The sequence below is a fragment of the Trichechus manatus genome, unplaced genomic scaffold, assembly GCF_000243295.1.
Source record: "Trichechus manatus latirostris isolate Lorelei unplaced genomic scaffold, TriManLat1.0 scaffold00300, whole genome shotgun sequence".
Lineage (NCBI taxonomy): Eukaryota > Metazoa > Chordata > Mammalia > Sirenia > Trichechidae > Trichechus > Trichechus manatus.
The window spans coordinates 698,021-711,390 of record NW_004444236.1 but is presented as its reverse complement, the minus strand read 5'-3'; the positions used below and the strand labels follow the sequence as shown (position 1 = coordinate 711,390).

The 13,370-nt window shown below is 38.8% G+C and overlaps 1 protein-coding gene across 3 annotated transcripts in view; it reads right to left on the bottom strand.

Annotated features, from left to right (window-relative positions):
• IFI16 (interferon gamma inducible protein 16) overlaps positions 1-13,370 on the bottom strand; it is an 83,758-nt gene that overhangs the window by 29,865 nt on the left and 40,523 nt on the right. For all 3 annotated transcript variants that reach the window (XM_023725357.1, XM_023725358.1, XM_023725359.1), the window contains exons 9-11: positions 5,371-5,538; positions 4,700-4,759; positions 1,973-2,140 (exon numbers count right to left, since the gene is read on the bottom strand). In XM_023725357.1, coding sequence (XP_023581125.1) covers positions 1,973-2,140; positions 4,700-4,759; positions 5,371-5,538 — 396 coding nt within the window. The remainder of the gene's footprint in view (positions 1-1,972; positions 2,141-4,699; positions 4,760-5,370; positions 5,539-13,370) is intronic.

The window sequence follows — 13,370 nt, the reverse complement described above, 5'->3', positions numbered from 1 at the left end:
CAGGTTTTAGAATCTAGAACTTAGGAAATGCTAAAAAACCAGAAATGTCATTATCATCATTATCATTATTATTGTTATTCTATGATATATCCAAGGGTTTGTATGTCTTCTCTGGTCCATAGATATTTCCTCTTGTTTGATTGAAACTTTACATAGAGGGCGAATGGGAAGCATTCTATATATAAAAAAAAAGCTTCTCTATTTACTTCTTCCCCATGTAGTAATGTAATCTCACTGACATAAGCATCTTTAGAGATTATCTCTTCAAAATTAGTTAAACCAAGTGTGTACATTTCATCAGAAGGATTTGAGTGACTCATATATAATATTTAGTTGGATAAAATCTTAAAATAGTAACTGATTTTTGTTCCTTAGGGAATATGTTCCTACTCACACAATCTTCACAAATAATCTCATTCTGTGTTCTTTGTTTCAAGAGAGACATAGTAGTATAAATAAAGAGTAATAAGGGTTAATTTCTGGCTTTGAATCCAAAAAACATAAAGATCCCCTGTAATGGAGCACAACTTTGGAAAGAACTGATTAGAAAGAGCAAATCTTCTCTGTTCAACTAATGAGCCACAAAGAGAATGGTCAGACATGCTTTTTGCGGCCTTTTAGGGAAGTATCTGGACCCCAAAGAATAAATGACTGAATGCTGTACTTAGTTGTTTGAGACCATGGAGGCACGTGACCTTCCTGGGATTCCTGTGGTCGAGGGGGGTTCAAGAGATCAGAATTATTCCTATGGATATATAAATGTTTATACTGCATATTTAGGCAAGTGGGCTTCTAGGAATCATCACATAGTACCTTCCAAGTCAATGTAATGTGTATGGAAAATGCACAGATGTTGATAGGTCCATATTATGTCATTGAATTAGCAGAGAGACAATAAGCCTAGAGGAAATGACTAGACAAAGTTTGAATCCATGGTCCAAGATGGTAAAAATGCTCCTTAAAACCTGTAGAAACTATAGAGGTAAATACAGACTCTTGGAACTAACAACACAAATATAACAACAACAGCAATTAAGACTCTACATAGGAAGCCAGTCTTCTACTGGTATGTGTGGGATAATGGTGAAGGCTGAAGGTCAGAGTGCAGCTTGGGCTTTGAGTGAGAAACTATACTAGAAAATAGTGATTTATATCTCCTCTTGCTTTTTCTTCAAACTCCCTGCCAATTCACCACAGATAGAGGCTTCTGAGACCCATGGGCTGTTGACTAGAGGGGATATTTCAAGGCAGAGCAAAAGCAGACTTGGAGAGGAGTTGATGAACATAGATATGAACTCTTTTTTCTACCCTTGGCTTTTCTTCCCCAGGGTCCAGGTAACCGATTATCTGAGTGTTGCATACTACAGAAGTAAAACATACATTTATTACAGATGAGATAAGTGTATAAAGCAAAAGTAAATGTATCAGTGAAACAAGCGCTGGAGGACCTGATATATTCTGAGAGATGGGTAACAGAGAGGACTTGCCTAAGGAAAATATTTAGGCTGGCATTTAAAGAGACTTGGGCCAAGGAACAGACAAGAGAAAGAGATTCAAAACAAAGGATGTAGCATATGTAAAAATACCAGAAGTGGGAAGGAGCATGGACTGTTGAAAATTAGTCTTGAAGTACGGTCAGTGGACAAAAGGAAAAAGGGAACGTAAGAAATAAAAACACTCTCGTATTCCTCTCTACTTGTCTGGCTACTTCCTCACACTCTTTCTTCACTTGGACCATCATAAGACAGTAACTCTGTTATGATCAGAAATTTCATGAATGCATATTGTGAATAGCAAAGTACTTAAAATCCTGCTGAATCTCAAATTATGCACCTGATAATTGAATGAGAAATTTATCTAAATCAAGAAATTGTTATAGTATAGGACTAGAGGAGAAGCTCTTTCAAGATTCTCATTACCCTTGTAATTATGTTGTAAGTAGACACAAAGAATCAAAACATGAACTTGGTACCTGGTTTAAGGAACTGTTGGGTGGTGTAAGTAGAAGCATCTGAGGAGGCTGAGGAAGGCTCATAGATGGAGGTGGGATGTACACTACAGTTTGAGGCAACTGGTGCTGCTTCTGGGGTAGGTTCATTCCTTTGGAGTCAGAAGCTTGGGTACTTGTTGTTTTCATGTTCTGAAAATAATAGTTTTTTTCCCCCTGGTTAATGGTTGCGAATAAGAAATGAAGCACAATATCTATATTTTTATTTTTTGAATAAGATCCCCACTCTACCACTTTTCCCCCCCTGGAATAATAGCACATATTCAGACTCTCTAAGCACTTTCCCTGCTCCTACCATAACCTGAATTACAAATTTCTCTCTGAAAATGTCAAAACCCAGGTGACTGAAATTTCATTGGTGTGGGATGAAGTCCTGGCTCTACATCTTCTGCAAACTGACCTAAGGCAACATAGCGAAGCAGCACTCTTGGGGTTATTATATATGGCCTCAGATCAATGCCTACTGTACTTATGGATGCTTATTAACATCTAGCTTGTATACAAATGGGTTCCTACCATCTACTTTTTGAACTCCAAGTAACAAAACTGTTCATCTTTTTGTATGCTCTGATCATCACTTGAGCAAGGCAGATTCTCCCAAAGCCACAATTTTAGAGGTAGGATTCTGGCAACTTTGTAGTCTGAATCAGGTAATGAGAATTCTACAGGGAACCAAATAGTTGGAATACTTCAAGATTCCACCTAGGGCATTATTATTAGCTGGATGTTTATACCTTGTATAAGAAAGGGAAGAGAGTGTCTCTAACATCTTACATCTTGATGACTTTAATTCCACTAATGAAAACCCATAACTAACTTTCAGCCTACCAGGTCAATTAGCACCAGTTATTACACTTCTGTCATTCAGTAATCTAATTCATAAGGGGACCCTTGCTGACTGATAGTGGGTGAGTGAACAGCTTAAAGTTTCTGCTTTTAGAGTGAGGCTTCCAGACTAGTACTGCTACTGGCCACCCTTGGGCACCTCATTTCTCATGTAAAGTCTTGCAGGACTTGGACTATGGAAACAAATAAAAAAAATAACACTATCTATTCTGAAAATTTTAATAGAAAATTGCAGACATTGCAGCATCTGCCCTCAGACTCTGGAAGCAATATATGCCCATTAAAATGCTTATGTTTTAGAGCTGAAGAAGGCTGGATTTGAATCCTGGCTCGACAGTTACTATCTTTTTTACCATCTTTTTTGACCTTGTGCAAAATATTTAACCTCTATGAACCTCAGTTTTCTCATAGGTGAAACGAGACTTTGTGAGGATGTTACAAAGAATAAAAGAGACAATTTACATAAGGAACAAAGGTTTTAGAATCTAGTACCAATTAAAACCTCAATAAATAGAAATATCATTATTGTCATTGCACAATCTATGAAGGAGTTTCTACATTGATTCTGATACACCAAATGCTTCCTGATTTAGACTGACATGTCAATTGAAAACACAGATCTAGGTGCTATGGGGAGCACTTCCTAAAAGAAGCTTCTCTATTAACTTCTAGCATATGTAGTAATGTAATACCATTGACAGGAGTACTTTCGACAATTATATCTTCAAAATTGATTAAACTAATACCTTAATTACAGCACAAAGATTTGCGTGCCTAAAATATATTTTTTAGTTGGATAATATTTAAAATAGTAACTAAATTTTGTTCCTCAGAGGAATCTCTTCCCTACTCTATCTTATTCATAAATCATGCCATTCTGTGCTCTTTGCTTCAAGCAAGACATGGCAGTCGAAACCAAAGGTAATAATGGCCTGCTTCTGGTTTTGAATCCAAGAGAAAAAAGAACCCAATGGATAGAAAAGAACTTTGTGAGAATTTATGATGAGTGAACAAGGCTTTCCTGTCAATTAGTGGGTCACAGAGAGAGTATTCAGACATCCATAAAGTTACCGTAAGTTGGAGCCCACTTGATGGAAACTAACAACAGAGAGCTGATTAGATCCCAAAAAAATAAATGGGGTGCATCGTGTTTTTAGGTGTATGAGGCCTTGAAGATATATGACCCTCACTGGGATTCCTCTGTTTAAAGGTGGTAAGGGGGGTTCAGGCTCAGCAGAATTACTCCTATTGATGTACAAATGACCATGTCACATATTTAGACAAGCGAGACCTTAGAAAGGGTAACACAATCCCTTTCAAGTAAGTATATGTGAGAAAAACAGATGTATCCTGAGAGGTTCCCATAATGTCATTGGAATAACAGAGAGACAGTGGTCCTGACATGGTAACGTCTAGACAAGGGATCCCTCCATGACCACCTAGGCCAAGATGGCAAACAGACACAGGCTGCTAGCTCCATCCTAGCAATTAAAGCCTGTAGAAACTATAGAGGGAAATACGGATTCTTGGGACTAACAACAACAGCAAACACAAGAAAAATAAAAACAATTGAGAACCACTGTATATAGGAAGCCTGTCCTCTAATGGTATGTGAGATGGTGGTGGGTTCCACAGCCTGGGTGAGAGTGAGGCTTGGTGCTTGAGTGAGAAACTGTATTAGAAAACAGTGATTCAGTATCTTCTCTTGCTTTTTCCTCAAGTTGCCTATCCATTCATCAGAGATACAGGCTTCTGTGCCCTGGGTGTCTTTGACCACAGGGACACGTTATGGAAGAGTAAATGGCCTGGTGAGGTAGAAGTTGATGAACACAGATGTGAACTAACTTTTTCATCCTTTGTCTTCTGTTTCCATGGATCTGGATACTTATTATCTGATGTTATTGTCTAGTAGAGAAGTAAATATACATTTATTGCAGTTGTGATTAGTGTTTTAGGGAAGTAAAGGAATAAGTGAAAGCAAATAATGGAGATCTGATCTACTGTGGGAGATAGATAGGCTTCAGGACTTGCTTGAGCATCAGATTTAGGCTGGCACTTAAAGGGAATTGCACCAGTGAAGAAGTAGTAGAAAGGGATTTCAAACAAAGGATGTAGCAGAGGTCAAAACAACTAATGTGGGGAGGAGCGTGGAATGTTGAACCTAAGCCCTGAAATAAGGTCAGTGAGCAAAGAGTAAAAGGAAAGTGGGATGTAGGGCATAAACACACTCTGGTATTCATCTCTCCTTGTCTGGCTACTTCCCCCCATATCTCTACATCTGTAACAAAATAAGACAGTAACCCTGTTGAGGCCAGGAGTTATTTCATGAAAGCATATGTTACAAATTACAAAGGACTTAGAATCTTGTGGGGTGTCAAATTATACACTTGATAATTGAATAAGACATTTAATTAAATAAAAAAAAAGTTTTAATCTATGATAGAAGAGAAGCCCTCAAGATTCTGATCACTCCATGTTGTAGGGAGGCAAAAGGAATAGGAATAGGAACTTGGTACCTGGGTAAAGAAACTGCTGGATGGGGTGAGTAGAAGCATCTGAGGAGTCTGATGAAGGCTATGAGGTGGAGGTGGGATGGTCACTAGAGTTTGTGGCAATTGGTACTGCTCCTGGGGTAGCTTGATCCTTTCAGTGTCATAAGTTTCAGGGATTGCATATTTCATTTCCTAAAATAATATAGATGTATTTTTTATTGTTAATGGCTTCAAATATGAGATGAAGCATGATACATTTTTCTTTTTTTCCTTTTGAACAGGATTCTCACTCTGCCACTTTTCTCTGGATTAATAGTACAGCATTACATTCTCTAAATCACTCCCGTGCTCCCACTGCAAGAAAGCATACAACCTTCACATGAAAAGATCAAAACTCAGATGATTGAAATTTCATTGATCTGGGATAGATTCGTGGCTCTACATCTCATGCAAACTGGCCTAATCCAGCATGGTGACATACAATTCTTGGGGTTGTTTTTATGGTAGATAATACTACCAGTTGGAAAGGAAGAATGTCTCAGAAAAAGTTGACTGCATTTATGGAAGTTTTTACACAGATGTCTTTCTATAATCTCTTCTTCACTATCCAAGAAATATAGATCTTTATTCTTTTGGCTGCTATAATCACCATGATCCCAGGAAGATTCTCTTTAAGTCGCCATTCCAGAGGCAGGATTGTCATATCCTTGTAGTCTGCATTAGAGAACTAGAATACTTCAGGGTTCTCAAATGTATTCAGAATATTCAAGATTCCACCTAAGACATTACCATTAACTAGATTTTTAATTGTTTTAAGCTGGGTGGAGAGTGTCTGTAAAATCACATATGCTGACTAAACTTAATTTCACTGATAAAAGTCTATTTCTAAGGTCACCATACTAGGTAAATTGGCCTAGTACTTTAGGACATCTGGCATTTGGTAAATCTAATTTGTACAGTGCCATCTATTGATAAAGGAGCCCTGGTGGTACAGTGGTTAAGTGCTTGGCTGCTAACCAGAAGGTTGAAAGATGTGACAGTCTGATTCCATAAAGATTAAACAAACAAACAAAAAATCTCATTGCATCAATTCAGACTCATAGAAACCCTATAGTGCAGAGTAGAACTGCCCCATAGGGTTTCCAAGGAGTGGGTGGTGATTTGAACTGCCAACATCTTGGTTAGCAGCCATAACACTTAACCACTGTACCACTGGGGCTCCACTCTAAATGTTATGTCCTTGGAAACCTTATGGGGCAGTTCTACTCTGTCCTACAGGGTTGCTATGAGTTGGAATTGACTCAATGCCACCGCGTTTTGTTTTGGTTTTGAACCTGTTGATAGGTAATGTGGCTAAAGAGCAGCTTAAACTGGCTTCCTAGTACAATACCTTTGACCCTTATTGATCAGCTTACTTCTTATTTGAAGGATTGCAGAACCTGGGCTACGGAAAGAAACCAGAAAAAAATACTGGGCTGATTCTGAAATATTTAAAGGTAAATAGCAGACATTGTAACATCTGCACTTTGGCTTTGGAAGCAATATAATAGACCCATTAAAATCTCAAGAGTTTGAATAAGGCTGGATTTGAATCTTATCTCTAACATTCACTATCTTTGCCACCTTGAGTATGATTTTTAACATTTATCAACCTCATTTTCCTCATTTGTGAAATGGGACTTAGAGTAGCAGCCTCATGGAGGTGTTAAGGAGAATAAATGACATACTGTACATAAATAACATAGGTTTTAGAATGCAGCACCCAGTAAAAACTCAATAAATAAAAATATCATTATTATTATTATTATTATTATTATTGTCATTGTTATATAATGGTCTATGCAGGGATTTATATGTCTGCTCTGACCCACAGATGTTTCTGGCTTCATGCTGACTCTTTTACTGGAAATACCAGCTCAAGCTCTTAAAAAAAAAAAATATTTCATCAAATCGAATCTGATTCAGAGCAACCCTATAGAACACAGTAGAACTGTCCCATAGGATTTCCAAGGAGCGGCTTGTAGAAGATTTGAACTGCTGACCTTTTGGTTAGCAGCCAAGCTCTTAACCACTGCACCACCAGGGCTCTGATCAAGACCTAGTATAAAGCATTTTGTATAAAAGAAGTTTCTCTATTCACTTGTGCTCCATGAAATAATGTAATCTCATTGACATGAACATCTTGAAGGATTATCTTTTCATAATCACATAAATGAAATGCCTCCATTACATAAAATTTTTGTGCCTAAAGTAAAATATTTAGTTAGACAATATATTTCAAATAGTATTTGATTTTTACTCCTCAGAGTAATTTTTTCTCTACTCCCAGATGCCGGTGACCACAAGAGACATGTAACATCAGAGCAAAAAGTAAGCTGGGTAGGAATTTGATGAATACAGATGTGAACTCACTTTTCCACCCTTGTCTCCTGGGTCTAGATATCGATTAACTTATTATCTAATAGGGAAGGAAAACATACATTTACCAGAGTTGTGATAGACAGTCTGGGTGGCACAAACAGTTAAGCACTGTACTGCTAGCTGAAAGGTGGGCAATTTGAAGTCACCCAGAGACATCTCAGAAGACAGGCTTGGCGATCTGCTTCCGAAAGGTCACAGACTTGAAAACACTAAGGAGCAGTTCTACTCTGCATACATATGGTCGCCATGAGTCAACTAACAGCAACAACAACAGAGTTGTGATTAGTGTTACAAAAGTAAAGGGATCACTGAAAGCAAACAATGGGTCTGATCTATTCTGAGAGGGATACCTTTGAGGAATTTCCTGAGGAAGGAACTTAGGGTGCACCTGAAGAAATTCAGCCAGTGAAAAGACAGGAGAAAGAGATTCCAAACAAAGGACATAAAAAGATCTGATGTGGTGGAACATGGACTATTGAAAATTAGCCCTTAAGCATGATTAGTGAGCAGAAAGGAAAAGGGTGAAAAGGAACTGGAATGTTGTGATGAACATACTTTTTTATCCATCTCAGTTGGGCTAATTCCCAAAACTATCTTTCTAAATATGGAGTAAAATAAGCCACTAACATTCTTGAGGTCAGAAATTATTTTATGAAGGCATATGTTGTAAATAGCAAAGTAGTTAGAATCTTGTTGAATCTTAAATTATGCAATTGATAGTTGAATGAGTTGTTTGAATTAAAAAAGAAATATTACAGTATAGGACTAGAGAAGTTCTTTCAAAATTCTAATCACTCATAATTATGTGCTATCCTTGTAGTCGTTATGAGTTAGAAATGACTCAACAGCAATGGGTTTTTTTTTTTTTTTAATCTTAGTCATCTGCATCAGACCACCAGAATCCTTCTGACTTCTCAACTGTATTCAGAATTATTCAAGATTCTACCTAAAATATTACTGTTAGCTGGATTTGTATTCTCTGTTTAAACAATGGTGTGGAGTGTCTCGAAAATCAAGTACCTTGACTACCTTTAATTTCATTAATGAAGGTCCATTTATAACATTCATAATTCAATGGTGTGTTCTTGAACATGGAGAAATATGAGCCTTCCTTGGATTTCTATGCTCAAAGAGGCTCTAGGTTCAACAGAATTATTCTTATGGATGTAGAAATGGCTTTGTTATCTATTTAGAGAGATTGAACAACCCATTGCTGTCAAGGTGATTCGGACTCATAGCTACTCTACAGGTCAGAGTAGAATGTCCCCGTAGGTTTTCCAAGGCCATAAATTTTTATAGAAGCAGACTACCGTATCTTTCTCCCATGGAGCAGCTGGTGGGTTTGAAACACCAACCTTCCAGTTAGCAGTCAAGTGCTTAATTACTGCACCAGCAGGCTCCTCTTTTTGACAAGTAAGACCTGATAAAGCATCAAATAGTCCCTTTCAAATCAGTATGTATAAGAAAAGCAGAGTTGCCCTCAGTTGCCTACTAAGTCATTGAAGTAGTCGAGAGACAATGGACTTGAGGTGGTAATGACTAGACTGGGTTCCATCCATGATCACCTGGTCCAACATAGCAAACAGGTACAGGCTGCAGGCTCCATCCACCAATTAAAACCTGTAGAAACTATAGAGGGAAATATGGATTTCTGGAAGTAGCAAGAGTAAAAACGATAATAACAACAAAACAAAACAACATTTAAAAACTGCTGTCTATAGGGTGGCTATGAGTCAGAATCAACTCAATGGCAATGTTTTTTTTTTTTAATCTATAGGAACACCCTCTACAACTAGTGTGTGTGGGGTGGTGGAAGAGCTGCAGTCTGGTCAGGGTGTAGCTTGGGGCTTGGGTGAAAAACTATATTCAAAAATGTTGGTTTAAATTCTCCTCTGCTTTTCCCTCAAGTTGTCTGACCATTTGTTACAGATATAGGTTTCTAGACCTGGGTTCCATTGCCCACAGGAATTATATCCTGTCACAGTAAAAGGCAGGCTGGGACAGGAATTGATGAACATAGATGTGATGTCACTTTTTTACCCTTGTCTTTTCTTCCCATGGTACAAGGTACCCAAAATCTTACCTTATTATCTAGCTGGGAAGTAAAACATACACTGATTTCAGTTGTGATAAGTTCTATAAACAGAAGTGAAGGGATATGTGATAGCAAAAAATGGAAGACTTGATCTATTCTGGCAGTGGGTTATCAGTGAGGACTTGCTCCAGGAACGGATTTAGGTTGGCACCTGAATAGACTTGGGCCTATGGAGAGACAGGAGAATGGAATCCAAGCAAAGGAGCAAGCATGTATCAAAACAACCGCTGTGGTAGGAGCATAGTATGATGAAAATAAATTCTGAAATATGTTCAGTGAGCAAAGGGGAAAGGGGTAGAAGGAAACTGGAAAGTAATGGATGAATATACTCTGGTATTCATCTCTAATTATCTGGCCCTTCCCCCTCCCTCTCTCTACAGCTGGACCAAGAAAAGACTGTAAGCCACTTGAAGTCAGGAATTACTTAATAAATGCACACCTCATCAATTGCAAAGGACTTAAAATATAGTAAAATTTCAATATATGCATTTGATAAATGAATGAGTGATTTTATTAAAATATAGATAACATGACTGAACTCAAATAAAGATAAAATGATAGTGCAGTTCCAAGATGATGGAGTAATCAGACACATCATAATGTCCCTCTTACACAACAAAGGCCAAAAAAGCCCCCAAGTGAATCAGATATAGATAATAACTAAGGAACCCTAAGCATCAAAAACAAGACTGAAGAATTGGACTGAGAGCCAAGGGGAAGTAGAGACAATACAAAAACAGCAGAAACGGAGACTTACAGATCACCAGCGCCCTGCTAGCCAAGCTCACACAGTGTGGTCATGTGGAAATAAAATAAGAAGCATTCCCAGCCAAAGTATCCATCATTTGCTGCAGTTGAGCAAGAGTGACTCTGCACACATATCCTGAGTCAGACAGGAGTGTCTCTCACCCTGTGAAAGCTAAGTGCACACACCCCACCCACAACATGCAATTCAGCTCCCTGTGTCAGAGTACAAGGGCCTGTGGGGAACTCCCATGCCTCTTGTCTCTTCCGCCTCCCTGCTTGAGATCACAGCTCAGTGGCTCTCACCACTGCTCCACCCCCTAAGCCAGGAATGCACTAGCAGAAGGCAACCGCCCCTTTACTCAGCCACTTGCATCGGGGCCCACAGTCCTGCCTCTCCTTCTGCTCCATCCAATCACCAGCGCAGGCACCCTGCCAGTTAAGCCTGCACAGCACAGCTATACTGAGACAAAGCAAGCAGGATTCCCAGCTGAAAACCCCACCATCTGCTGCAGCCCAGCAAGAGCTACTCTGCACTCTTGGCCAGAGCCAGGCAGGAGTGCTTCTCACTCTGTGAAAGTCAAGTGCAGGCATCCCAGTCTCCATGACCATCCCAGCCCCTGTGACAGAGGCATGTGTCTTTGTCCATCCCCCCTCCCTGCTCGTGAGTACAGTCCTGCAGTGCTCACCACCTCCCCCCCTAAGCTGGGAGTCCATGATCTGAAGGTGCCAGCCCCTTCACTCAGCACTCTAGTGGACAAGGTCATGCCCTCCAACTGGGCATCCATGGGCAGGTGACATTCCCCTTGCCTCACCACCTGCATTGCCTCCCCTTGCAACTGGAGGCTTACATCAGCTCCAAACATTCCTCCACAGCCCTGCCCACCCGGGACCATTGGTGAGAGCCTCTGTACCACCCATCCAGTGACTGACAACCCAGGCACTCTTGCCCCTAATCACTTGAAAATTGGCAGAGCACACATACTACACTCAACCCAGTGACAAGGGAGAAGGCTCACTGCACCCACAGCCAGGTGATCAGCCAGATAGATACACCACCTCACCAGAAATGCCACCTGCATCCTGAACAGCACCACAAGACTAGTGAATAGAGACCAGTGCTCACACACCCAGTCTCTGCTCCACCCACCCAGAGACAAGAGATGAGAGCTTCAAATTGGCCTGATTAGTGATCAGAGCAGCACACATGCCCAGCCTACTCAGATATATCAAAACAAAGCAAAACAAAACCTCAGCACTTAGCAAATAAACAAACAATAAATAAATAAGTATAATAACTTCTCATGTCATAACAGAATACTATGAAAAACTGTATTTCAAAAAATTTGAAAACCTAGAGGAAATGGACAGACTTCTAGAATCATACTACCTATCTAAACTAACACAAACTGAGGCAGAAAAACTAAACAGACCAGTAAAAAAAGAAGAAATTGAAGAGGTAATAAAAAAAAAAAAAAACTCCCCCCTAAAAAAACACTGGCCCAGATGGCTTCACTGAAGAATTCTACCAAACATCTACAGAAGAACTCATACCAATACTACTCAAATTATTTCAGAGCATAGGAAATGAAGGAATACTCCAGAATTCATTCTATGAATCCAGTATAACCCTGATACCAAAACCAGACAAAGACACCTCAAAAAAAGAAAATTACAGACCAATATTCCTCTTGAGTACAGATGCAACAATTCTCAACAGAATTCTAGCCAATAAAATTCAACAGCATATCAAAACAAACAAACAAAAAAGCAAACAAACATACCAACAGAAAACAACACAAAACAAACAAACAAAAATCATGACCAAGTGGAATTCATACTAGGTATGCAAGGATGGTTCAACATTAGAAAGTCAAACAAGGTACTCCACCACATAAAAAACTAACAAACAGAAAAATCACATGATCATTTCAAGTGATGCAGAAAAGGTAATTGATAAAGTCCAATAACCATTCCTGATAAAAACTCTCAGCAAAATAAGAATAGAGGGGAAATTCTCAACATAAAAAAGGTATTTATACAAAACCAACAGACAACATTTATTCTCAACAGAGAGACACTGAAATCATTCCTCTTGAGAATGGGAACCAGACAAGGATGCCCTTTACCGTCACACTTATTCAATGTTGTGCTGGAAGTCCTAGCTAAAGCACTAAGCAAGAAAAAGAAATAAAGGATATCTAAACTGATAAGGAAGAAGTAATACTTTCCCTATTCACAGATGATATGATCCTATACATAGAAAACCTCAAATATTCCACACAAAAAAACTCTCAGAACTAATAGAAGGTCAGCAAAGTAGCAGGATACAAGATCAACATACAAAAATCAGTTGGATTCCTCTACATCAACAAAGAGAACTTCTAAATGAAAATCAGGAAAACAATACCATTTATAATAGCACCCCCCCCAAAAGATAAAATACTTAGTAATAAATCTAACTAGGGATGTAAAAGACCTGTACAAAGATACTAAAAACACTACTGCAAGAAACTAGAAGAGACCGACATAAATGGAAAAAATACCATACTCATGGATAGGAAGACTCAGCATTGTGAAAATGTCAATACTACCCAAAGCGATCTACAGATATAATGAAATCCTGACCCAAATACCAACAGTATTCTTTAATGAGAAGGAAAAACTAATTATCAACTTTATATGGAAAGCAAAGAGGCCTTGGATAAGTAAAGCATTATCGAAAGAACAAAGTAGGAGGCCTCAGACTACTGAATCTTAGAAC